This window comes from Heloderma suspectum, chromosome 16 (genome assembly GCF_057233095.1).
Source record: "Heloderma suspectum isolate Gila_16-S chromosome 16, 16-S_ref, whole genome shotgun sequence".
In the NCBI taxonomy this organism is placed as follows: Eukaryota; Metazoa; Chordata; class Lepidosauria; order Squamata; family Helodermatidae; genus Heloderma; species Heloderma suspectum.
In genome coordinates this window covers 11740903-11766442 of record NC_139473.1, presented here as the reverse complement: position 1 = coordinate 11766442, position 25540 = coordinate 11740903, and the positions used below count along the sequence as shown (strand labels likewise).

Below are 25540 nucleotides of genomic sequence, written 5' to 3'. Positions count from 1 at the left end.
TAGCCCTACAACTCCCAGCATGCTCTAACTAGCCATGCTGGCTGGGGCATGCTGGGATTTGTAGGACTTTTTTCTGGCTAAACATGCATAGGATTGCATCGTAAGGGTAGAATCCTATGAAAACGTTTAGACAGAGGGGAAAAAATAGCCCTACAACTCCCAGCATGCTCTAACCAGCCATGCTGGCTGGGGCATGCTGGGAGTTGTAGGACTTTTTTCTGGCTAAACCTGCATAGGATTGCATCCTAAGGGTGGAATCCTATGAAAACGTTTAGACAGAGGGGAAAAAATAGCCCTACAACTCCCAGCATGCTCTAACCAGCCATGCTGGCTGGGGCATGCTGGGAGTTGTAGGACTTTTTTCTGGCTAAACCTGCATAGGATTGCATCCTAAGGGTGGAATCCTATGAAAACGTTTAGACGGGGGGGGGGGATAGTCCTACAACTCCCAGGAATGCTGGGAGTTGTAGGACTTTTTCTAACTAAACATGCATAGGATTTCTCCCTTAATTTTTTTTTTTTTTTTGCTGATTTATTTGTGTGTGTGTGTTTAAAAAAAAAACTATTATGTCACGTCACTAACTGTTTTTATTGCAATATTTACCACACTTGTAAGATATTGCAGCACTTACACAATTCACCAAGATGTACTTGCGTTTTTAACACAGGTAATACTTTAGAAATAATCATTTAAAAAAAAGTAGATCTAGCGATCTTGTAGTGCGCCAAGCCTGCCCTGGGCGAATTGCTGAGAGGAAGCTGCGATGCTCTATGTCCATGACTAGTCCCTGGAGTGAGGGAAGGTTTGCTTCTCTAAGGTTTTCTTAATCTATGGCTCAGAACGAGCTGCTGTTTCTGAATGGAGAGCGAGGGGCGGGCGGAAGAATGAAAGGGGGCGGGGAAGAAAGGGGGCGGAGTTCCAGACCCGGGCGGAGGAGGAGGCTCCGCCCCGAGGAGATGCATGGCAAGAAAGAGCGCTTGCAAGAAGGGAGGCGGCCAGGGAGCCCGCAGAACCGAGAACATGTCTGGGCGTGACTCCGGATTGGAAGAAGCCGATACTGCGTCCGGCCGCTCTGACCTGAGCGACTCCGAGTTCTTGCAAATCGAGGAGCCCAAAGACGGGTCAGCAGACGGGTCGCTGCGTGTTCGCGCTGTCCCTTCCCGTTAGAAATCCCACTCGTCCATTAAGGGCGCGGTCCTATGCACGTTTATGCTGGAAAAGTCCCACAACTCCCCAGCCGGCTGTGTGTATCCCGGGTAGTAAGCAAGGGCGCGATCCTATGCACGTTGAGACCGGGAAAAGTCCCACAACTCCCCAGCCGGCTGTGTGTATCCCGGGTAGTAAGCAAGGGCGCGATCCTATGCACGTTGAGACCGGGAAAAGTCCCACAACTCCCCAGCCGGCTGGGTGTATCCCGGGTAGTAAGCAAGGGCGTGATCCTATGCACGTTGAGACCGGGAAAAGTCCCACAACTCCCCAGCCGGCTGTGTGTATCCCGGGTAGTAAGCAAGGGCGCGATCCTATGCACGTTGAGACCGGGAAAAGTCCCACAACTCCCCAGCTGGCTGTGTGTATCCCGGGTAGTAAGTAAGGGCGCGATCCTATGCACGTTGAGACCGGGAAAAGTCCCACAACTCCCCAGCCGGCTACGTGTCTCCCGGGTAGTAAGTAAGGGCGCGATCCTATGCACGTTGAGACCGGGAAAAGTCCCACAACTCCCCAGCCGGCTGTGTGTGTGCCGGGTAGTAAGTAAGGGCGCGATCCTATGCACGTTGAGACCGGGAAAAGTCCCACAACTCCCCAGCCGGCTGTGTGTAACCCGGGTAGTAAGCAAGGGCGCGATCCTATGCACGTTGAGACCGGGAAAAGTCCCACAACTCCCCAGCTGGCTGTGTGTATCCCGGGTAGTAAGTAAGGGCGCGATCCTATGCACGTTGAGACCGGGAAAAGTCCCACAACTCCCCAGCCGGCTGTGTGTATCCCGGGTAGTAAGCAAGGGCGCGATCCTATGCACGTTGAGACCGGGAAAAGTCCCACAACTCCCCAGCCGGCTGTGTGTGTGCCGGGTAGTAAGTAAGGGCGCGATCCTATGCACGTTGAGACCGGGAAAAGTCCCACAACTCCCCAGCCGGCTGTGTGTATCCCGGGTAGTAAGTAAGGGTGCGATCCTATTCACGTTGAGACCGGGAAAAGTCCCACAACTCCCCAGCCGGCTGTGTGTATCCCGGGTAGTAAGTAAGGGCGTGATCCTATGCACGTTGAGACCGGGAAAAGTCCCACAACTCCCCAGCCGGCTGTGTGTGTGCCGGGTAGTAAGTAAGGGCGCGATCCTATGCACGTTGAGACCGGGAAAAGTCCCACAACTCCCCAGCCGGCTGTGTGTGTGCCGGGTAGTAAGTAAGGGCGCGATCCTATGCACGTTGAGACCGGGAAAAGTCCCACAACTCCCCAGCCGGCTGTGTGTATCCCGGGTAGTAAGCAAGGGCGCGATCCTATGCACGTTGAGACCGGGAAAAGTCCCACAACTCCCCAGCCGGCTGTGTGTATCCCGGGTAGTAAGCAAGGGCGCGATCCTATGCACGTTGAGACCGGGAAAAGTCCCACAACTCCCCAGCCGGCTGTGTGTATCCCGGGTAGTAAGCAAGGGCGCGATCCTATGCACGTTGAGACCGGGAAAAGTCCCACAACTCCCCAGCCGGCTGTGTGTGTGCCGGGTAGTAAGTAAGGGCGCGATCCTATGCACGTTGAGACCGGGAAAAGTCCCACAACTCCCCAGCCGGCTGTGTGTATCCCGGGTAGTAAGCAAGGGCGCGATCCTATGCACGTTGAGACCGGGAAAAGTCCCACAACTCCCCAGCCGGCTGTGTGTATCCCGGGTAGTAAGCAAGGGCGCGATCCTATGCACGTTGAGACCGGGAAAAGTCCCACAACTCCCCAGCCGGCTGTGTGTATCCCGGGTAGTAAGCAAGGGCGCGATCCTATGCACGTTGAGACCGGGAAAAGTCCCACAACTCCCCAGCCGGCTGTGTGTGTGCCGGGTAGTAAGTAAGGGCGCGATCCTATGCACGTTGAGACCGGGAAAATTCCCACAACTCCCCAGCCGGCTGTGTGTATCCCGGGTAGTAAGCAAGGGCGCGATCCTATGCACGTTGAGACCGGGAAAAGTCCCACAACTCCCCAGCCGGCTGTGTGTATCCCGGGTAGTAAGCAAGGGCGCGATCCTATGCACGTTGAGACCGGGAAAAGTCCTACAACTCCCCAGCCCGCTGTGTGTACCCCAGATAGTAATTAAGGGTGCAATTCTATGCATGTTTAGACAGAAAAAAAGTCCTACAATTCCTTGCGTGCTCCAATCAGCCATGACTGGCTGGGGCATGCTGGGAGGGGGGGGGGGTTCTGTCTAAACATGCATAGGATTGCACCTTAACTCACTTCAGTTCGTTGCACCCTCACCGATTTGCTCAGGGCCTCTTAATCGTGGCCGGGATCAGCTCTTTGGTTCTTCGTTTTTCGTTATTACTTTTAGGGCACAATCCTATGCAGGTTTAGACAGAGAAAAGGCCTACAACTGGGAGTTGTCAGCCTTTTCTCTGTCTAAACCTGCACAGGATTGCGCCCTTAGATTCCACTTTTCCTCCAAGGAGCTCTTGGTTCTTCTCCCTGCCCCACTTTGCCCTCACAACAGCCCTGTGAGGAAGGCTAAGCGGACAGAGAACGAGAGAGATTGGCTGGCTTGTGATCACACCGTGAGCTCCATGCCTGGACTCAAAGACAGCTTGGTGTAGCATAGGGGTTAAGGGCCTGAGCTGTGAATCAAGAACCCTTTAGTTCGAACCTCACTTCTGCCATGAACTTCTTGGTGGCTTCTCTTGTTCTAGGCCTCAGTCCCCACACCTGCAATATGGGAGGCATATGGAAACTGCAACAAAATGTTGCAGCGTGAAGTGCTTCTGTTCAGGTTGCCGGCCAGCCAGCCAGCCAGGCCTTCTTCCAGGGCACTCCATTCCTTCCATCCATGCCATCTGCCCACATGGGTCTCCACCCTTGCCCCCAGTTAGTATTCTGTGGCCACTGAGCAAACTCAGCTCTCAGTGGGCTCGGGAGGGTATGTGTGTGAAAGGTTTTATTTGTACTTCTACCGACTAAAGACCGGAGCTGGGAATAGGCAGCAGTGTCTACAGCCAATTCCTTGTCTCCTCCAAAACGCTCCAGTGAGGAGTGGGCATAGTCACTGATCACAGAAAGCTAACTGTTGAGGGTGGCGATGGTGGAAACATCTGTCTCTCTCCAGCCCAATAAGGCGTTGCCACCCCACTGACTGGCTGTTGGAGGAGGCAAGAAACGAGGGGTGAGGGGAATGGAATACAATGGCTGCAACCTTGTTCAGGGGAGGGCTCCATGCTGCAACATTTTGTTGCAGACCCTCACTTGTCTATACGAATAGCAAGCTCAGGCATTGAGTTACTTATTTATTGAATTTATATCCTGACTTTTTTCTCCGAGGAACCCAAGGTGTCGTACATAATCCTCTCCATTTTATCCTCACAACAACAACCCTGAGGGGTAGGTTGGGCTGAGAGCCTGTGACTGGACCAAAGTCACCCAGTGAGCTTCCATGGCCGAGTGGGGACTAAATCCCGGATCTCCCAGCTCCTGGCCCAACACTCTCACCATTGCACCTCACTGCCTCTCACTGGCCCTTTAATGAGCCAAGTAACAGCTTTTAAACCATGCAGGGTCTCAATGGGTCCATAAAACCTCGTTTCATTAAAAGGCATACATCTTTCCTTTTTAAAACTTTTATTTCTTCAATCTTAGATGCTGTTATTTATTTATTACATTTATATCCTGCCTTTTTTTCTCCTTAAGGAACCCAAGGTGGCATACTCCTGCTCTCCATTTTATCCTCACAACAACAACCCTGTGAGGTGGGTTGGGCTGAGAGTCTGTGACTGGCCCAAAGTCACCCAGGGAGCTTCCATGGCTGAGTGAGGACTAGAACCCGGATCTCCCGGCTCCCGGTCCAACACTCTAGCCGCTACACCACACTGGCTCTTGTTATGACAGCTATGTAGCCAAAACAGGGTGACTGAGAAACAAGAGGGAGGTGTCCCCATAGTTGGGGAAGGGAGTGAAGAAGCTTGTTACACCACACTGCCTCTCCCATCCTTCCTTGCAAGGAGCGCAGGCCAAAGCTGGCCTAGGACTTCGGAGAGTCACCAGGGAGTGAGGAAGCTTGCAGAAGATGAAAGACAAAACAAAAAAACGTTGGCGAGGGTGTGGGGGGGACACCGACGGCGGAGAGGGGGGAGTCCTAATGAGATACCCACCGAAAGCAGGAGCTCAAAACCCAGTTTTGGGTTGCGGGTCCCCCAATTTACCATGCTAGCAAAGTAGAACCTCCATGTCCCAAGGCAGTATGCCTTTGACTATCAACTAGGGAGAAACAGTAAGGGAGGGCTGTTTGGTTGTGTGCATCCTTCCTAGGAAAGATGATTTGCCCCATCTCACGATGTAAGGAGAGGAGTGGGAGACGGCGGGGTGGGATGGGGGAGTGCCGGACAGTTGTTTTTGATCTTAGACTCATAGAATTATGGGGTTGGAAGGGGCCTACAAGACCCTCGAGTCCAACCCCCTGCTCAGTGCAGGAAGCCTGATTCCCAGGCAGTCTCCCATCCAAGTCCTAACCAGGGCTGACCCTGCGTAGCTTCCAAGATCAGATGAGATCGGGCGCATCCAGCCCTTGCCATCTTGTCTTGACCGTCATTCATTTCAGCGATTCCGAAAAGCCAAGCTGTTCTCGCAGTCGCCCTCCCGAACCCGACGAGAAGGCGCTGGGGACGGCAAAAAGAAAGAGAGCTCGGACACCGCTCGAAGCTTTCCACCTGCGCTACCTTTCCGTCACTGATATATGTGCTCAGGTTTGGTGTGAGCAGGAAATGGTTTATAAGAGAGAGCGGCCGGATTTGCTGCCTCCGGAGAAGGCTGTGCTGCTGAACATTGGAAAGAGCATTCATCTTGCCAGAGGTAAGGTCACTTGCATTAAATTCGCAAGATAGGCTTGGCTGAAGGCCTTTTACTTTAGGAGCAGGCAGGCTTGTTGAATCTTATTTTTTATTATTATTATTTATTAAATGTATTAATCGCCCATCTGGCTGGTCACCCAGCCACTCTGGGTGACGTACAGAGTATATAATAGAACAGTTTAAAACAATAAAATTCTACAGTAAAAACGTCATTTTCTAAAAATACCCTAACCCACCCCAAATGCCTTTGGGGTTGTTGTTTTTACTGGAACCATGAGATCTACCAACTAGAGTCTGCAGCAAAAGGCATGCACTTAAAATTAAAGAATTCTGAGCCCAGGAGTTTGTTTTCAGTACCAGAACTAACTGAGCCCGCAGTCCTTTCTCGCAGAAGCCCATTCCTGGTTACCCCAGGTTTCTTTCTTTTATTTATTTATTACATTTTTGTACTGCCCCATAGCCGAAGCTCTGGGCAGTTTACAGACGTTAAACCATTAAATACAATCTAAAAACTTCAAAAGCCATTGACAAAAATGCACATAAAAGCACACAGACAATATACACAAACAACATATAACTAAAAACAACATTGAACATTTAGTCATAACTAAGGACACATCCAGGACCGATTAAAACTCATTATGTGCTGCCAAATGCCTGGGAAAAGAGAGAGGTCTTAACCTGATGCCGAAAAGATAACAATGTTGGCGCCAGGTGGACCTCATCGGGGAGCTTGCTCCACAGATGGGGGGCCACCACCAAGAAGGCCCTCTCCCTCATTGCTGTCTTCCGAGCTTCCCTTTGAGGAGGCACTTGGAGGAGGGCCTTAGACACTGACGTAGTGTACAGGTAGGTTCGTTTCGGGAGTTAGTCATGCCATCAGGAATTGCGGTCCCAAGCTGTCCCAAGTTTTTTCTTCATTTTGGCATCCTAATTTAGATGGCAGAACAGATCAGCGACTGGCTGACTGGAATCCTGAACCAGAGCGCTCTTCGCTGCAACATCTCGTCGCAGGCCCAACTTGTACCTCCAATTCTTTTAAGAAGGTGATCCCTTTAAAACCAGGTGTGGGCAACCTGTGGCCCTCCGGATGTCGTTGGACTCCAACTCCCATCATATTGGCTATGCTGACTGGGGCTGATGGGAGTTGCTGTCCAACAACATCTGGCAGCCGACAAGTAGGCTGCCCCGGCCTTAAAAGGGAGGCCTTGAAAACCGATGTTAAGTATTTTAACAGCCAAGGTTTTCACTGTGTCTCCAGCAAATAAATGATCTGCAAGTCCTTGCCTAGGTCATCGGTTAGTCCTAAGACCAGGCAGTAACTTCGCTTCTCTTCTCTGTTTTTGACACAGAGCTGGAAGACCATGACCTGGTTCCAGTGCATACCACAAGCCGAGAAGATTCATGGGCGATAAAACTGCTCAATCTCCTGGCTATGATTCCTGTGCTACAAGCAGGTAAGCTTCATGTGAGACACCAAACTCTTCTACACTGCTCTAAGCTAGGGCTGTTGAGTCTCAGGCCTCCGGGCTGAATTCAGCCCACGTGGGGTCCCATTCCAGCAATCCTGGGTTCCCCAGATGGTCACACTCCCTTTCCCCTAACCACTGCTCATTTAGCGGCTCCCCCCCCCACTCTGAAACGTTGAAATGCCTCTCCTGAGGGTTAGTTTCTGTCAGAAAGAGCCTTAAACTAAAATAGGCTTGTATTTTGACCCTGCCCACTTTTGCATTAGGCCACACCCACCACTGGAATGCCCCCCCCCCCGAGCTTCTTCAAAATGTGGTGTGGTGAGAGTGTTGGACCGGGAGCTGGGAGATCCGGGTTCTAGTCCCCACTCGGCCATGGAAGCCCACTGGGTGACTTTGGGCCAGTCACAGACTCTCAGCCCATCCTACCTCACAGGGATGTTGTTGTGAGGATAAAATGGAAAGGAGGGGGATCATGTAAGCCGCCTTGGGTTCCTTGCAAGAGGAAAAAAAGGCGGGATATATATAAATAAATGCAATATATTCTTCGATGAGCTTCTGCCAGGCTTTAAAAACCTGGCTGTTCAGGCAGGCATTTGGGGTGGGTTAGGGGTTTTTTAGAGCAGCACTGTTTTGTTATGGGTTTTTTTGTTCAGTTGATTATGTAAATTGTTATTAATATTGTATGCCGCCTAGAGTGGCTGGGTAGCCCGCCAGATAGGCGGCTTATAAATCAAATAATTAATAAATAAATAAATAGCATTTGGCCCTGGGGCTGGACGAGGTTCAACAGCCCTCCTCTGGTCTATAATTTTTCATTTTATTTTTTAAACAGCCGGCCTTTCTTTCTTTCTTTCCCGGCAGGTCAACGTGTCCGGGAATTCCCGGTGTTTGGAGTGTTAGAAGGCATTTTTGTGGTCGGGGTCATCGATCAGCTGAGCTGCACGGCGGAAGGGCAGCTGGAGCTGAGCGAGCTGAAGACGCGGCGCGAAGCCTGCATGCCTTCGGCCGCGCAGAGGAAGCGGGATGGCTTCCAGGTGGGCCAAAGAGCGATCGGACCGAGCAGAGCTGGTGGCTTGCTGAGCCGAAGGCGGCCAAGCAGGCCTTGGGTGCATTGATCCCGTCAACGCACCACATGACAGAACGTCTGCATCGGTTAACATACTGAAGTAGAATCCAGAACCATGGATCGAATGTGGCATTCCCAGATTGAGAACGGGGACGTCGCTCCGTGGTAGAACACCTGCCTTGGATGCAGAAGACGCCCGGTTCAATCACTGGCACCTCTGGGTAGGGAAAGGAAAGAATCCTGCCCGAAACCTTGAGGAGCCATTGCTGCCAGTCAATGTAGGCCAGAAATAAGCAACCTGCTGCTCTCCAGGTGTTTTGGCCTACAACTCCCACAATCCCTTCTGGCTGGACGTGCTGACTGGGGCTGACAGGGGTTGTAGTCCACAACACCTGAAGAGCGGAAGGTTGCTTATTTCTGGCGTGGACAATATGGAGCGAGATGGACTGAGAATTTGATGATATAAGGAAGCTTCCAGTGTTACCTGGGTTAGGTGCTTTGCAGGGTCACAAGATGGCAGCACACGTCCTCTGTCTGGGCAGGGGTTGTAGTAGGGATGTACGAAAGGTACTTACCTTTCCGCGGATTACGCTGATGCTGGGGGGGAGGCGTTCCGTCCCTCCCCCCGGAATCCTGGCCGGGGGGGGAGGTGCTCCATTCCTTCCCCCCAGAATCCTGGCCGGCCAGCTGGCTGCGCTCCGCAGGGATTCTGCGGAGCCGCCAGCCAGCTCCGCCAGCAGCCGGACATCCGGCCGCTGGCTAGCAGGGACGCAAATGGCAGCAGCCATAGCCACCGCTGTTTGCGTCCCTGCAGTCAGCCGTGATAGGCTACGTAAATGTTTACGTAGCCTGTCACGGCTGATTAAAAAAAAAAAAACTACGCTATTTGCATTCCCCTTATTTTCGCCATCTTAGTCTACGTAAATGTTTACGTAGACTAAGATGTGCCAAAATAAGGAACGGTGTTTTTTTTAAATCTACCCATGTTAGGCTACGTAGCCTATCACGTTTTTTGTTTTGTTTTGTTTTTTACCTGGAAATGGTGGTGGCGGCAGCCGGTTGGAAGACCGGCCGCCGCCGGAGCCACGGCCAGAGCTGCCAGGAAGATCCGCCTAAGGTAAGTCCCGTCCCGGGGGGGGGGGCGGGGGGCCGTTCCGCCACCGATTTCGGGGGGCCGAATGCGCTGGCATTCGGCTTCCCTGAGATCCATGGCGGAACTTTCGTACATCCCTAGGTTGTAGCTCAGTGTCAGAGCACGTACTTTGTGTGCAGAAGGCCCAGGGTTCGATCCCCGGCATCTCCAGGTAGGGCTAGGAAAGAATCCTGCCTGAAACCCTGGAGACCCTCTGCCAGTCAGTGTTCACAATACCGGACCCAATGGAGCAAGGTTCTGACTCCGTAGAAGGCGGTTCTTGACGTCCCCATGAGTCACCGTTGCTTCCCGAGTTGGTTTTGATTTCTGGTTTTGACATATTCAGCACTTTCCCTCCCCAATTTGATAGGTTAACACAGTTTCCAGGCAGATGAATGCCACGGCACAGCCCTTATTAAACAGTTCTCTTTCTAGTTAACTGCTGCAGAAAAGGATCGGCCTTTGCCAAAACAGAACAGAAACCCTCCATGCTGTTTTGGGAATTTCTCTTTGTATGTCTCTTCCCTCCTCCTCCTCCTCCATGTTTTAGGTGGCAACCCTACACACCCGCCTGGGAGGTACTAATAAGCGCATTCAACATGGTGGAACTTCCGTCCAAGCATAGCATCCTGTGTAGGGTTATGCTGTTAGTTATTTGTTTTTGAGTATTGCATACAAGTAGTGGAGGCTGGGAGCGCCAATGAATTGGCGCTGGGTTTCAGTCAGAACTCCGAATCAGCTCTGGGTTTCAGTCAGAACTCTGAAGCGGCTCTGGGTTTCAGTCAGAACTCTAAAGGAATTGGCGCTGGGTTTCAGTCAGAACTCTAAAGGAATTGGCTCTGGTGAATCGACTGTGGGTTTCAGTCAGAACTCTGAATCAGCTCTGGGGAATCGGCTCTGGGTTTCAGTCAGAACTGTAAAGGAATCGGCTCTGGGTTTCAGTCAGAACTGTAAGGGAATCGGCTCTGGGTTTCAGTCAGAACTGTAAGGGAATCGGCTCTGGGTTTCAGTCAGAACTGTAAGGGAATCGGCTCTGGTGAATCGACTGGGTTTCAGTCAGAACTCTGAATCAGCTCTGGGGAATCAGCTCTGGGTTTCAGTCAGAACTCTAAAGGAATCGGCTCTGGGTTTCAGTCAGAACTGTAAGGGAATCGGCGCTGGTGAATCGACTGTGGGTTTCAGTCAGAACTCTGAATCAGCTCTGGGGAATCGGCTCTGGGTTTCAGTCAGAACTGTAAGGGAATCGGCTCTGGGTTTCAGTCAGAACTGTAAGGGAATCGGCTCTGGGTTTCAGTCAGAACTGTAAGGGAATCGGCTCTGGGTTTCAGTCAGAACTGTAAGGGAATCGGCTCTGGGTTTCAGTCAGAACTGTAAGGGAATCGGCTCTGGGTTTCAGTCAGAACTGTAAGGGAATCGGCTCTGGTGAATCGACTGGGTTTCAGTCAGAACTCTGAATCAGCTCTGGGGAATCGGCTCTGGGTTTCAGTCAGAACTGTAAGGGAATCGGCTCTGGGTTTCAGTCAGAACTGTAAGGGAATCGGCTCTGGGTTTCAGTCAGAACTGTAAGGGAATCGGCTCTGGGTTTCAGTCAGAACTGTAAGGGAATCGGCTCTGGGTTTCAGTCAGAACTGTAAGGGAATCGGCTCTGGGTTTCAGTCAGAACTGTAAGGGAATCGGCTCTGGGTTTCAGTCAGAACTGTAAGGGAATCGGCTCTGGTGAATCGACTGTGGGTTTCAGTCAGAACTCTGAATCAGCTCTGGGGAATCGGCTCTGGGTTTCAGTCAGAACTGTAAGGGAATCGGCTCTGGGTTTCAGTCAGAACTGTAAGGGAATCGGCTCTGGGTTTCAGTCAGAACTGTAAGGGAATCGGCTCTGGGTTTCAGTCAGAACTGTAAGGGAATCGGCTCTGGGTTTCAGTCAGAACTGTAAGGGAATCGGCTCTGGGTTTCAGTCAGAACTGTAAGGGAATCGGCTCTGGGTTTCAGTCAGAACTGTAAGGGAATCGGCTCTGGGTTTCAGTCAGAACTGTAAGGGAATCGGCTCTGGGTTTCAGTCAGAACTGTAAGGGAATCGGCTCTGGTGAATCGACTGGGTTTCAGTCAGAACTCTGAATCAGCTCTGGGGAATCGGCTCTGGGTTTCAGTCAGAACTCTAAAGGAATCGGCTCTGGGTTTCAGTCAGAACTGTAAAGGAATCGGCTCTGGTGAATCGACTGTGGGTTTCAGTCAGAACTCTGAATCAGCTCTGGGGAATCAGCTGTGTCTCAGTCAGAACTCTAAAGGAATCGGCTCTGGTGAATCAGCTCTAGGTTTCAGCAGAACTCTAAAGGAATCAGCTCTGGGTTTCAGTCAGAACTCTAAAGGAGCTCCCTTAGAGTTCTGGCTGCTTCTGATTGAAACCCAGAGCAGACTCACCGCCCCACTGACACCGGAGCTACCCGCCTCCTCTGCATACAAGTGGGACCTGTAGCAAATCATTGCTGCGCGGGGCGCTTCTGTTTAGGATTCCAGGCACTCCATCAGCATTCCACTGAACATGTTTGGTCCTTGCTGGGCTGGTTTTGCCCCTTCCGTCTGTAGGGCTTTAAAAAGAAATGAAGGGTGTACTTCTGCAAACCTTGGTGTTCCCCCACACTGCGGATACCGTCTTATGCTTAGATGAGGCCGTTTTGGCTACATAAAAAACGGCACGCACAGCCTGAGCATCGCAGATAGAGGGAATTACAACACTGGAGATGTTTCTCTGTTCTTTTGCTGAGGGGTTGTTTCAAAGAGCTCCCTCTGAGAAAAGTGGGGGCGAAATCCCATCCCCTACAGGGGACTCTTGGGGTAAAGAGGTCTCTTGCAGGAGGTGGGATTTGACCCATCCCCTACAGGGGACTCTTGGGGTAAAGAGGTCTCTTGCAGGAGGTGGGATTTGACCCACCCCCTCAGATTTCCTGGGGCAGCTCTGAAACGCAGACCCTTAGCAAAGAAATGGAGATGGCTGCTCGGCTCGCTGCACCACTGACTGGACTATTGCAAACAGGAGGTTAACTGAGGATGGTAGCTGCATCCCAGGTATCTCCATCCAGGTAAGGTTGCACCTGGTGCATCAACCACATGCGATAAAAGATGCGTCACGCCACTGAGGTCGCAAACTTGCTTAATCAAGCTATCCTTTCCTTATTTCCAGGTCTGTTTATATAAGTATATATTTGATGCAATGGTGCGAGGATGTCTGACGTCGGATATTTTCGTCCATCACCTCCACCTGAGGCCTGAGCAGGGACTAGGCCCCCAAGTTCAAGAGCTGGCCCAAATTGCGGGTTTCACTGCGAGCCATTTCCGGGACCTCCTGGACCTGAGATTTCTCAACTCAACACCCTTGGACATTCCTGTCATCGACCACCTACAAGTTGAGTACATTCACCAGGAGACCAAAGTGCCACTCGGCACTGAGATATTGGCCTATGACGAGGATGACGTGAGAGCTGCGCTGCGGAATTTCTTGGCTTATTGGAAAGGGCAGAGAGACCCCAAAGGGGTGGACATTGAGGACGCTTGGAAATGCCGCTATTGTGCCTACTCCAGCATCTGTGATTGGCGGATGCGGAGGGTGGGAAGCCCGTCCGTAAAAGCTAGGCAGAAGAAATCCAGATGAAACTGGGCCCCAGCCAGGCCTTTGTGGTATTTGGATCGACTGTGCCGTAATCTCCAAAGATCTGTAGGATCACACCATCCATTTGCCAGGACAGCAGAAAGATTTCAGCCCCTCGCATCTTTGTTTCAACGAAGTTGAAGGGAGGGGAACATCTCTTCCCCTCTCCAGATCAGAACATTTGATATCCTCAACACGAACTGAACGCCCGATCCGAAGCTTCGCACAGGTTTCTGTTGTGTGAGTCAGGAAATGCTTTGTATGCATCATGCGAGCACAACTTGTTGCATCAATTTCCCGGGGGTCTCGCTTTTCTTTGGCAGCAATAAGCTGTGGTGTTGACACAGATCCGTGAAGAAGTGGAGGGATGGGGGAGGAAAGGTGGAGTCTCAAAGGTGAGGGGAATACAGATTTAATGGCATATAACACATTTTGAAAATGTCTTCCTCAAGAGGTTTAGGTGCATAACGTTTAAGTCCTCAAGGAGGTCACAGAATCATGTTAAGGCTGTAACGTTGGGCATCTAAGAGCCGATCGAGACAAAATTTTCAAAATGTTTTGGACCATTAAATCCCTGTGCACCTTTTGATACCCGTTTCTCCCCTGACACACCCTCTGGTGATTGGTGCTTTTCTCCTCCTTCCTTTGCACGCCAGTGCCTTCACAAGCTGAGTCAGCGTGCCAAAAAGAAGGGGGATCTCTCCTTATGGCTCTGCCATGCCTTTAGATGATGTATGGATCAGCTTGAATCCACTGAGAATAATTCTGACATGTCTCCATTTTTGTATTTTAACTCATTTGTGTATTTTATTTTTTTACAGCGAAAGGAAACGCAAACTTTCTACAATACAGTGCCACCCCGGGGTCACACTCTACTCATTTATTTCCAGGACAGACCCTGAACTTGCCACAAAGCAGCTGATCCCAGATCTGGTTGGGAAAAGCTGCCCTCCCCCAAGCGGAAGCAGTGATTGGGGTCTAGATTCCAGTTGGGTGGAATGCTGCCCCATGCCTGCCTTCCAGCAACTGCCTTTTTCTATTAGCTGTCTCAAATGTCTCCCTTAATTACTCTTCATCAGCAACAGGGACACAGGATAGAGTCTATATTGCATCTGTATCGATTCAGTGTTGACCAGGTTTCCGCAGGAGCCTAAATACTTCACTCGGCTTTTCATAGGAACCTAGAGCTGCTACATAACAGTAAGAGGACCAAAATTTTAGTTTTCCATCTTTACCTCGAAGGGAGCCAAGTGGCATTGGCCAATCCTATAGACGTCAGTGCCTAAAAAGCAAAAGTGGAGTTTGGTGATGAATTGCGCAACTGGGGTTTCATTTCTTCCCATTTCATGGGAACTGTAGCTATATAAGCTCTCTCATATTTAACCAGAACGTATCTGTTGATATACTGTACCACCATTTTTATAACTGATACGCAGTGCTTTGGGGGTTTGTTTGTTTGTTTGTTTAAGAGAGAGAGAGGGTGTTTTTTTAATGTGATACCAGTCGTAACTTTTCTAACTTTTCTAAGTTTTCAAAATGCTGTTATGGGAATAACATGTAGTTTTTATTTTACCCATGTCATCAGATACGTTTCTCTTTCCTGTTGAACCTTTTTTGCTGCTACAAACGGGCTTTCAGAAGGAATCTGACAAATCTGTGTGTGGGCGGGATGGGGTATGTGTGTTAACCTACTATTAACCATGACGAGTTGCAGCGTGGGGCGCCCCGTTTGCGAGTTGCAGCGTGGGGCGCCCCCTTTCACATAGCCAGCCGGACTTGCCCTTTTCCAGGTCACTCCATTGTGTTCCCCTCCCAGCCCGTTTTTCCTCCTTGACCATTGGTCAGCATTCTGTGCCCGCTGAATGAGGTTGTTTCGGAGAGTTTCCCCACATTGGTTTTCCCCCTCCCCTAAAGATTATTTTGTACTTCTGCAAACTTTGGGGGTTCCCCTGAGCCCCCTGATACCTCCCTCTTGTGTGTGGATAGTGCCATTTTGGCTATATAAAGATGGGCACTCAGAAAATGAGTTTGCTGTTAATGGCCATGCTGAATGGGGCTGATGGGAGTTATAGTCCCAAATATCTGGTAGACACCAGGTTTGGGAAGCCTGGTATATATTGTTGCTACCTGGAACCTTCTTGTCCAGAGGCAGTGTACCTCTAAATACGAGGCGCTCATGAGCTTCCCACATGCATCTGTTTGGGCCTCTTGGAAATGGAATGCTGGACGTGATCAACCTTTGGCCTGATGCAACAACATAGATCTCATAAGCCTAAACTCTGCCCAGCCCTCTGCTCTGTACTAACTGGAAGCAACTTCCCAGGGTTTCTGACAGGGGTCTTGCGAGTCCTAACTCAGAGATGCATTCTACTGTTTAGGAAGCTAGGAAGCTGCCTTATACCAAGCCAAACCACGGGTCCATCTAGCCCAATATTGTTGACACTGACTGGCAGCAGTTCCCCAGGGTTTCAGGCAGATGTTTTTCCATCCCTACCTGGAGATGTTAGAGATCACCCCTAGGACTTTCTGCATGCAAAGCACAGCCCCTCTCCAGAGGAAAAATGTCTGCAGTTTTCTCTCGACATTCTAATGTAGGCTAGAAAACGACCGCATCTCCCAGCATCCTGTTCTAGACAATCTGTAAGTTTGTTTGTTTTTATGAAAAAGAACAGCTATTATCTCATCATTGCATTGGGGTTCCTCTTATGTATTTATTATCCATGAGAGTTAGGAACGGAACCTCTATGTACAGAGACAGTCTATCTCTAAGGTACTGGAGGCATGCCACAAGAGAAGGAATGTTGCCTTCAAGCCATCCTCGGGGACTTCCCAAAAACATCTGGTTAGCCACCGTGTGGAAACCAGATTCTGAAGTTGATGAGTCCTTGATCTGATCCAGCAGGGCTGTTTTTGTGGAGGTCCATTTGATAGAGAAAGCCACCTCTGTTGAATTGCATAGAATTTTTGAGTTGCGGGGGCGTGTTGGAGGTCATCTAGTCCAACCCTTTGCTCAATGCAGAATCTGTAGTACAGGATGCAACTACAGTGTCCCTGACCGAGCCACAGTGAATGGCTCTCACCATTAGGAAGTTTCTCCTAATGTTAAGCCAAAATCTACTCTCTGTTTCTAATCCTGGCCTCTGAAGCAACATCTAGCTCCATCTTAGGGCTGACAGTCCTTCAGATATTTGAAGATGGCTGCCATGACTCCTTTTGATCTTCTTCAACCTAAACATACCCTTTTCTTTCGACTGTTGATCATAGCCTTGGTTTCTAGACCCTGCACCGTTCTGGATGCGTTTCATGTTGTCCATGTCCTTCTTAAGCCGTGGTGCTGAGAAATGGACATGATACTCCAAGTGTGTCCTGACCAGCAGAGAACAGAGTGGAACATTTACTAATTTCACATTGTCATGCTACTATTAAAGGCACAGGAGCCTTTAACAGGAAAGAAGGTGGTAAACCTGTGTATAATAGGCCATAGGCCTTGAAGCTTAAAGCTTATTTCTAAAAAGTGGCAGATGAGAAGGGATGTGTTAAGGCTGTACCAGTCTGTGCACACACACAGACACATAGACACGATGTTGTGGAGAAGTTTTCTAGACTGCCTTTCTCCTTGATAGGGATGTGCGAATCAGCAAAACCTGAGCTTGCCAAAGTTCTCCAAATTCCATCTCAAAGTTGTTATGACTCAACTCCCTATCAGATTACAAGCTTTTTTCTTCTTCTTTCTGCATGAAACTCTGTGTGTATTCTCATATACATTTGGAAAAATACGTACATCAGTTGAGCAAAGGGCTGGATGCATCCGATCTCGTCTGATCTCGGAAGCTAAGCAGGGTCAGCCCTGGTTAGTACTTGGATGGGAGACGGCCTGGGAATCAGGCCTCCTGCACTGAGCAGGGGGTTGGACTCGATGGTCTTGTAGGCCCCTTCCCACCCTATGGTTCTATGAGTGCATCTTTGAAATGTACGCATTCTTCTCCCATTGATTAGAGCATATCTGTGCGCATTTTTCTGAAGTACGCATTTTGTGTGTGCATTTTTCAATTGTACGCATGCTGTTGATTTTTTTTCCTCCACAAATCACGCTGCAAGTTTGGAAATGTATGGACCTCAGCCTTAGATTCTGTCTTAGTCTGTGTTCAGTTTGTTTTTGATCAGGATTTACCCAGTTAGCACCTTCCAGACAACTAAATTTCTCATACATCCCTACACCTTGACTTGCCTGTCTCCTAAGTGGTAGAATTTCTTTTGTAGAGTACCTGTTTCATCATGTGAGCCCGCAGTTGCAATCTGTCATTGTACAGTCCCAAAATACGTTTACCACCACATCTATCTTTTGTCAGAACTAGGCGTCTATTAACCACTAGGTGACAGCATAAGACACTGCTGGGTATCAGTTCAATAAAAATAAACGTGGATTGACGAGACAGTTTACAATATTGTTTTAGTTGTGTATCTTTCCCCACACCTAATAATTTAATCCTAATGGGAACTTTGTTAAGATGAAACTTGGGAGGGAGAGAGAGAGATCAGATTCTTCAACAAATCCAGATGCACGATAAGCAAAGAGTTCAGCTGAATGTGCTCATGGAGCCCTTTTCAGATCTTTGCGGTCAACATGCAAAGCTCTACAGGACAGCCAGGCATGCAAGGACACTGGGGAAGGCCTTCCAAATGCATCCATGTTTCTCTCCCCATTTGAACTCTACACACAAGCAGGCATATGCCTGCATAGAGCTAAGGCGACCTCTCGTGGGATTGAGATCTGCTGGGAAAGTGTTTGACAAAATAAGTTCTTCAGCCATCCTACCTATAATCAGTTACTTTGAAATTGATGGGAAGTAGATTTAGGCCAGACTAAATCAAGGACTTCTCCACAGCCTCTAGAATTAGGCTGTGGAGTGCTAGCTTACGTTGATTTAAAAGAGACGAGAGCAATTCATCATGGAGGGCAGTGTGTCTCACCGGTAGCCTACAGCCATGATCACAAACTGATTCCTCTATATTCACATACATATTGTCAACAGATATGGAAATGGGACAGACCACGGTTGCACTGGAAGAAAATGGAACGTTTTAGGAGGCGGAACAGACAGATGAATGTCCCTCATGGTAGGGGGACTAAGAGAGCAGTCCAATGCGGTACCTAAAATAGGCCCCACTGAGCATTGTGGGACTTGCTCTTGAATAAACATGCACAGGCTAGGACTGTCAGTTGCTCTATAAATCCTTTGCACCCATCCTAAGTCATTTGTTGGGTAAGGGTTAAATTGCAGCATAAATGAATTCCAGTGGTTGGCTCTTCATCCGCAAAGCATCCTGCTTTGGCCTGAGGACTGTGGTGAGGCTTTGCAATATACATTGTATTCCCTCCCCCTTGGCCCTAGAATCATAGAATCGTAGGGTTGGAAGGGGCCTATAAGACCATCGAGTCCAACCTCCTGCTCAATGCAGGAATCCAAGTTAGAGCATCCCTGACACATGGCTGTCCAGCTTCATAGAATCATAGAATCGTAGGGTTGGAAGGGGCCTATAAGACCATCGAGTCCAACCTCCTGCTCAATGCAGGAATCCAAGTCAGACTCAGAGCATCCCTGACAGGTGGCTGTCCAATGTCATCTCGATTCTGTGAAGTCTGCGTGAACACAAAGACTGACAGAAGGACACAAAATATTTTTTTTTAATTGTGAATTTTGCAAAGACACATTTAAGCAACAAAATATACATTTCTGACCCTTCTTTAGAATTTGTTTTATACAATAACAAATACAAGATGCTACCGTAGCAATAAATTAAATATACATTATTTACAACATACATCAGCAACCAGCTACAAAGCATTGCCTCTTGACACAAAAAATAAAAATACATTTTGTCAGAGACTTTTATTTAAAGAATCCTCCCCTTCACGCACAAGCTTCCCTCCCCCCCCCCTTTTTTTAACATTATGAGCATGATTAAGGGGGACATTTTCCTGCTCTACTGAAATAAATGAGGCCTTGTGCAGGAGACCTTTTGATACCCCTCAAATTCGCAATTTTCATTACCAGGATGTTGTTTTTATCATGCTATGTTTGTGGAAAGAAGATAAAAACCTTAAAAAAGAGAGAAATGCATGCTTTATGTTTTTTCTTACCATCCAACAACAACAAAAAAGCAAATGGTAACTCAAGAAGGAATGAAATTTAACTTAGACATTAGGAAGTCTGATATGAAAAGGTGCAACAACAGCTGAGTTTGAAGGAAACCTTTCTTTCTTTCTTTCTTTCTTTCTTTCTTTCTTTCTTTCTTTCTTTCTAGGAAAGCATCAATTTTTCTCCCTTATTCAAAAGACTTGAATGCAGAATTAGCCAATGAAATGGATTGATAGTCAGTTCTGAACTAACATAAAGGTGGATTTCTTCATGCATCGTTTCGTGATGGCATTCGTTGCCAGGAGATGCAATGGTGGATATTCTTGCCTTGATTGACTTTCAGAGGACAAATTGGGGCTAAAGATTAGGGACGGGCGCATTGGACAGTTTCGCTTTCTCCCACATTCATTTAAAAAATAACCTCAAGTCCTTTTTCTCTTGAATTATATGAAGGTCTGTGGGAATTTTGGGAAATCGTTCTCAAAATGAACTGAAACAAAAATCCTCAGACCCCTGCACTGGTAAAAATACAATATGTATTGTATTTTTGGATATTCCTATCATGGAGAAGACCATAACGTATGTGCCTGTCATGTAACTTTGAAAGATGGGGATCCTGTCAGAAGAAGAAGTGGCAACCTGAATTCACCACCCAAAATATGTGTCAATACACAGGGATTCAACCCCAGACTTTCAAGAGCTAAGCACTCAAAGCCCTGAGCCTGGATGGATGAATCTCTCAGTTTTAGTTTCTCCCACATTCATATATATGTATGTATGTCCTGGATATGGTTAGAACTTTGGTGAATTCTTATCAAAATTGAACTGAAATGAATTTCTCACCTACCCCTACTATAAACAGCTTCTTAGTTAGGATAACTCAATGGAGCCTCCAGGTTTCAAAGCAGTATACCTTTGAATGCCACTTGCTGGGGGGCAAACAGGACATGCCAAAAGCTGTTGGCTTTGTGCCCTACTTGCAAGTTTCCTGACCCCAACTAGCAGCCCACCATAGGCAACAGGATGCTGGGAGAGATGAACCTTTAGCTGCTCCAGCAAAGCCATGACTTAGAAAGGATTCGATCAATTCGTAACACGTGCCTACCAGCAGCTATTCACCGCAAAAGCTCAGAATTGGAACCACCATATTCAGAAGCAGTCTATCGCTGAATTGCTGGTGGGCAAAAGTGAGGAGGGGCTATTGTCTTCATGTTCTGCTTGCGGGCAAAAAGAGCTGAGCCGTCCCGGCTCCCCCACCTTCCTGCAGCCAGTCACCTGAAGATCTCCCCAATGGGACATGAGCCAACAAGGAGAGAAATGACTGGGCTGAGGGACTGTGGGGGCCTCTGGAGGGGAGAGGTCAGCTCTCCTCACTTACACACCACCACTGATGTTAAAATTAGACCACTTTCTAGGTCTGGGAGGCAGATGTGATGAAGCCATCATGCCTCCTTTGACCCCGACTTTGGCTCATTCGAAGAGCGGCAGAAGTTACGCCTCGAAAGCTGAGGTTGGAGCGGTGTCGTGGTAAGTTTTGGTGGAACCCCCCAAATGCGGTATTTTGAAGTCGTCTACTCTAGTCCCCCAAATTGGGGGTGTTTTGATGGCACCCCCGGCGGCATCGTCATAAATGCTGAAACGCAGGCGCTCATTACGGAGGACCCCATCGCCGCACCTCCAAGGACAGACCCAATATGCAGGCTGATCCAGATCAACAAGCCAGTTGTAGCCATTTTCATCTCTACCAGGAGGAAGTCTTTCGTGAACCTACTGGGTCTTAACTGCCCATGCAAAACGCAACCTCGCTTTGCATCACAACGGGTAGTTCACAACAATGTGTTGTTTCTAGGAAAATCCACTGCCACCCCTTTCCCAGCTCCTGTGAGGACTGCTGCTAAGCTCAGAAGAAACAGGGAATTCTGAGGGGGGGGTAGTCAAAACGTCCCAGTACTTCGACCCTGCGAGCCCGTGTAGGGCCCCAGGCCGGTAAGCAAGCTAATAGTAGTTTTAGAGAGGCCTAGAGATCCATAATACTCTCTGCTTTGGTTCATTATTAGCGGCAATCCCTTGCCAGTGGGCCTCTCGGCTCGTAAGATGAGTCAAAGGTCGATATAGTACCCCTCGGCACATTCTGTGCTAACAAGCTCCGGTACCATTTATCTTATCAGAGCCTAGGATGTGCCTGAGAAGTGAAGCTATGTTTATTCTAAGCTACAGGTATCTATGCTGAGAACGTTCTTTCTTGCTTCTGCCAGATATGTTACCAAGCACGGCCAGGCTATGCTGGGAAAGTTGTAGATGTGATTAATGCTTGCAACTGTCATACGGCCGCACTGCTATGCCTGAATAACTCGTATGATATAAAAGGCTCCTTGCAGCAGAATCCTTGGTTCAGAGAAGCTGTCTGATCCAACCATTGGGTACGCCTGTGCATGTAAGGACTCAATAACATCTCCTTGTAAGCAAACCTGGATCTGACTTAATCACTTTCTCGGCACCTCAAAATTCTGGAAGCCCACGGCCGAGGCACACAGCCCCGCCTTCGCTATACCACTGGCCCAGAATGCAGTGTCTTTCTCCTAAAAGGAGTGAGGCCTGGGACAGATGCACTTGGAGGGGGTGAAGGAAGAGATGAGTCTGGAGGAAACCAGGGTGGAGAAGGTAGACTTCAGGCCCAATTCTATGCATGTTTAGACAGACAACAGTCCTACAACTCCCAGCATTCCCCAGAGAGTTGTAGAGCTTTTGCCTGTCTAAACATGCATAGGATGGTGCCTTTAGGTGTCTGTTTTAGATTCCCATTCTCATGCCAGATCAGCACACAGCCGGACCGCAGCTGGTCCTTGCCGTCAGTCCACCGTGTTCATGTTCTCAAACTTTGATGGCCTTCAGTGCTTTGGGGCCTTCACGTTTCAGAAAATGGCTCTATCCACCCAATCACATGACAGCATTCTTGATCAATACACTTTTAATGATGTCACTCTGATGCCCTGTTTTGTGGCGAAGGCATAGAGTCTTTATACTGAGTCTTGATGGTGGCTGGGACACTACAGAACGTCTTTCTGTTGCAGATGTATCAAAGCTGGGAGTGGGGACACGTGAGCTCTTCTTCAGGCTGGCTATTGCGAGCCAAGGGAGAGCAGAGTCTTCAGGCATAACAAAATACGAAATATCTCATGAAACCCATTTCCTCTTGATTTAGAAGGGGTTTTTAAAGCCCGAGCAGCCCAGGGTTGGGGCTTTGAACCCCTTCTCGCGTTTGCCAAATGTGCAGGGGGAGGGGGGGTGCTGAGCGTTATGGAGCGTGCATGTCTCCATGACCACCTTGGACTTTCCTCTGAACCCCGCTAAAAAGTGGTCACAGGACTCCCTTAGAGCTCAAGGTCCCTTTACAATTGCAACAGGAAATCCCCTCCCCAAAAAAGGAGATCATAAGCAACATAGGAAACTGCTTTGTGCCAAGTCAAACCACTGGGCCATCCAGCTTTGTTGACACAGGCTGGCAGTGACAGCTCTCCAGGGTTCCAGGCAGGATTCCTGCTAGCCCTACCTGGAGACACCGGGGAACGGACCCGAGGCCTTCTGCACGCTAAACGGGCTGTGCCACGGAGGAACGGCTCCATGTTCCATAGTGCTGAGAGATCAGAACTGTAATGAGAAGGACAACTCTGGTTATTCCTTCTTTGCTGCCCTCCCACCCCATTCCAGGACTCCCTTCTGAGAAGCCCACATCTGTCCATGCAATTGCTGTTTCCAAAGCATCTCGCCATCTAGATCAGAAGCGGGAAAGCATCTTTTTTTCTGCCAAGGGCCACATTTGCTCAGGGATACTCTGTTGGAGGCCCGGTTCCAGCAGTGGGTGGGGCCAAATGCAGCAGTGGGTGGGGCCAGAGACAAATGGGTGGGGCCAGTTCATTTTTAATGAGCTTCTGCCATGCATTAAAAACATGGTTGTTCAGGCAGGCATTTGGGGTGGGTTAGGGTGTTTTTAAAAATATGATGTTTTAGGGGTGTATGAAACCCACTCATCTGAGTCCGCTGGAGAGTCTGCAGGGGGGGGAGGCGATCCATTCCTCCCCCGGGAATTCTCCCCAGCCAGCACTGCTCCGCGACGAGTCCACAGAGCCACCGGCCAGGTCCGTCTGCTGCCGGACTTCCTTCTGGTGCTGGTCTGTGGATGCAAATGGCGTCCAGCTTAGTGGACGCCACTTGCATCCCTACTCTTTGCCATGATAGGCTACATAAATCTTTACATAGCCTACCATGGCAAAGAGCAGGGACACAAATGGCATCCGCTACGCTGGACACCATTTGCTTCTGCAGACCAGCAGCGGACGGCAGCGGACAACCCAGACCCGGCCAGCAGCAGGTAGGATCCGGCTGGTGCGAACTTCACGGGGTGGAGGAGGTGAGTGATCCATTCCGCCATGGACTCCAGGAGACTCCATGGACTCATCGGAGTCCATGGCGGAATTCTCCGCCATCTGTACAATGTTTTAATGTGGAATTTTATTGTTTTAAACTGTTGTATTATTGTACATTGCCCAGAGTGGCTGGGTGACCGGCCAGATGGAGGATTAAGAAATTAAATAAATAAATAAATAAATGTCTGTCTCTCTGCCACCCCGTCCTATTTTTCTGCACCCCCTTTTTCTCTCTCCCTCCATCCCGCCCTCCCTCCCCCCCACTTCCCATCTTCTTCCATACCTGGCAGGTTGCTGGAGAAAGTATAGCTCTTGCCAGATGTCTGCATGGACAGCTTGCAAAGGGCCTTTGAAACTGCAGGTCAAATGTTTCCCACCTCTGATCTAGGTAAATCCTGGCTCATCTGCGAGAGGCAGCCTCACCCCACAGCGAAAGAACATTTTCACCAGGGACTACATTTTCTGGAGCGTGTGCATTTGGTGTGTATGGAGAAGAACACGGCTAATGACTCATCTGTACATGCTGTTCATCTCTTGCTCTGTTTTCGGCTTTGCACGCCCACACGCCGTGCCGGCCGGGAAGCAGCCAAGGAGTGCTCAGCCATCTCCCTTTGAGGAGGTCCCACCCAGCGGAATGCACATCATGGAAGGGGGAAGGGGGGAAAATGCTGGTGTGCTGGCAGGCAATAAATCCAATTACCCCCCAAATCAAGAGAGGCCCAGAAAATGACAAGAAACTATTTGCAGATGGTAGAGAGTATAGCTGTGCGCAAATGGCCACTTGAAACTCTCCTCCTCACTTAGGTGCAGAGAAATTTGGGAGACAATTTCACCTGATTTCTCCAGGGGGAGGAGCAATTCTCAACAATTTCTTCCAGGTAGGGCTCCCCCTTGGCAGGGCTTGTAGCACAACTTCTTTCTTTTTTCCTTGGGGTTTTGGGGGTCATCGTGCTGCAACAGCATCATTTGGCTTGGCAGGCCAGTCCCCAGTTTGCACCCACCGCAATGCAGACGGGGGCAGTGTGGTGTCTAGCTCCAAGGTAGGGATGTCAGAGAATTCCGCCATGGATCTCGGTGAGGCTGAATGCCAGTGCATCCGGCCCCCCGAAATCTGTGGCGGAATGGCCTGCCACCCCCCGCCCCCCTGCAGATCCCCCCTGGGACGAGACTTACCTGGGGCGGATGTTCCGGGCGGCGGCGGCTCCGGCGGCGGTGGTGGTGGCTGCGGCAGCTGGTCTTCCGACCGGCTGCCGCCACCACCATTTGAAGTCTGGAGGTGTGGGTTTTTTTACAGAGACGTGATAGGCTACGTAAAGATTTATGTAGCCTATCCCGGCTAGGTTAAAAAAAAAACGCATACGAAAATGGCGGCTATGGCCGCCACCACTTGCATTCCTTATTTTTGGCCATCTTAGTCTACGTAAATATTTACGGAGACTATTATGGCGAAAATAAAGGGGAACGCAAATAGCGTCGCAGGCACTATTTGCGTTCCCCTTTATTTTCACCGTAATAGTCTACATAAATATTTACGTAGACTAAGACGGCCAAAAATAAGGAATGAAAATGGCGGTGGCCGTAGCTGCTGCCATTTGTGTACACAGGGTTTTTTGTTTGTTTGTTTGTTTTACCCAGAGCC

The 25540-nt window shown here is 49.3% G+C and overlaps 1 protein-coding gene across 1 annotated transcript; it reads left to right on the top strand.

The window, feature by feature from the left end:
• Positions 1-916: 916 nt before the first annotated feature.
• On the top strand, positions 917-17776 carry EXO5 (exonuclease 5). Its single transcript, XM_084823386.1, has 5 exons — positions 917-1122; positions 5778-6028; positions 7380-7484; positions 8361-8533; positions 12873-17776. The coding sequence occupies exons 1-5, from the start codon at positions 962-964 to the stop codon at positions 13338-13340; spliced, it is 1158 nt and encodes a 385-aa protein (XP_084679512.1). The 5' UTR covers positions 917-961; the 3' UTR covers positions 13341-17776.
• The last annotated feature ends 7764 nt before the right edge of the window (positions 17777-25540 follow it).

What these genes read in the sequence shown, in the direction of transcription:
- EXO5 (XM_084823386.1), top strand. Translation starts at nt 962, where the DNA reads ATGGCAAGAAAGAGCGCTTGCAAGAAGGGAGGCGGCCAGGGAGCCCGC. An exon ending in ATCGAGGAGCCCAAAGACGG is followed by an intron (nt 1,123 to 5,777) that starts GTCAGCAGACGG and finishes CATTCATTTCAG; the next exon opens with CGATTCCGAAAAGCCAAGCT. An exon ending in GGAAGCGGGATGGCTTCCAG is followed by an intron (nt 8,534 to 12,872) that starts GTGGGCCAAAGA and finishes CCTTATTTCCAG; the next exon opens with GTCTGTTTATATAAGTATAT.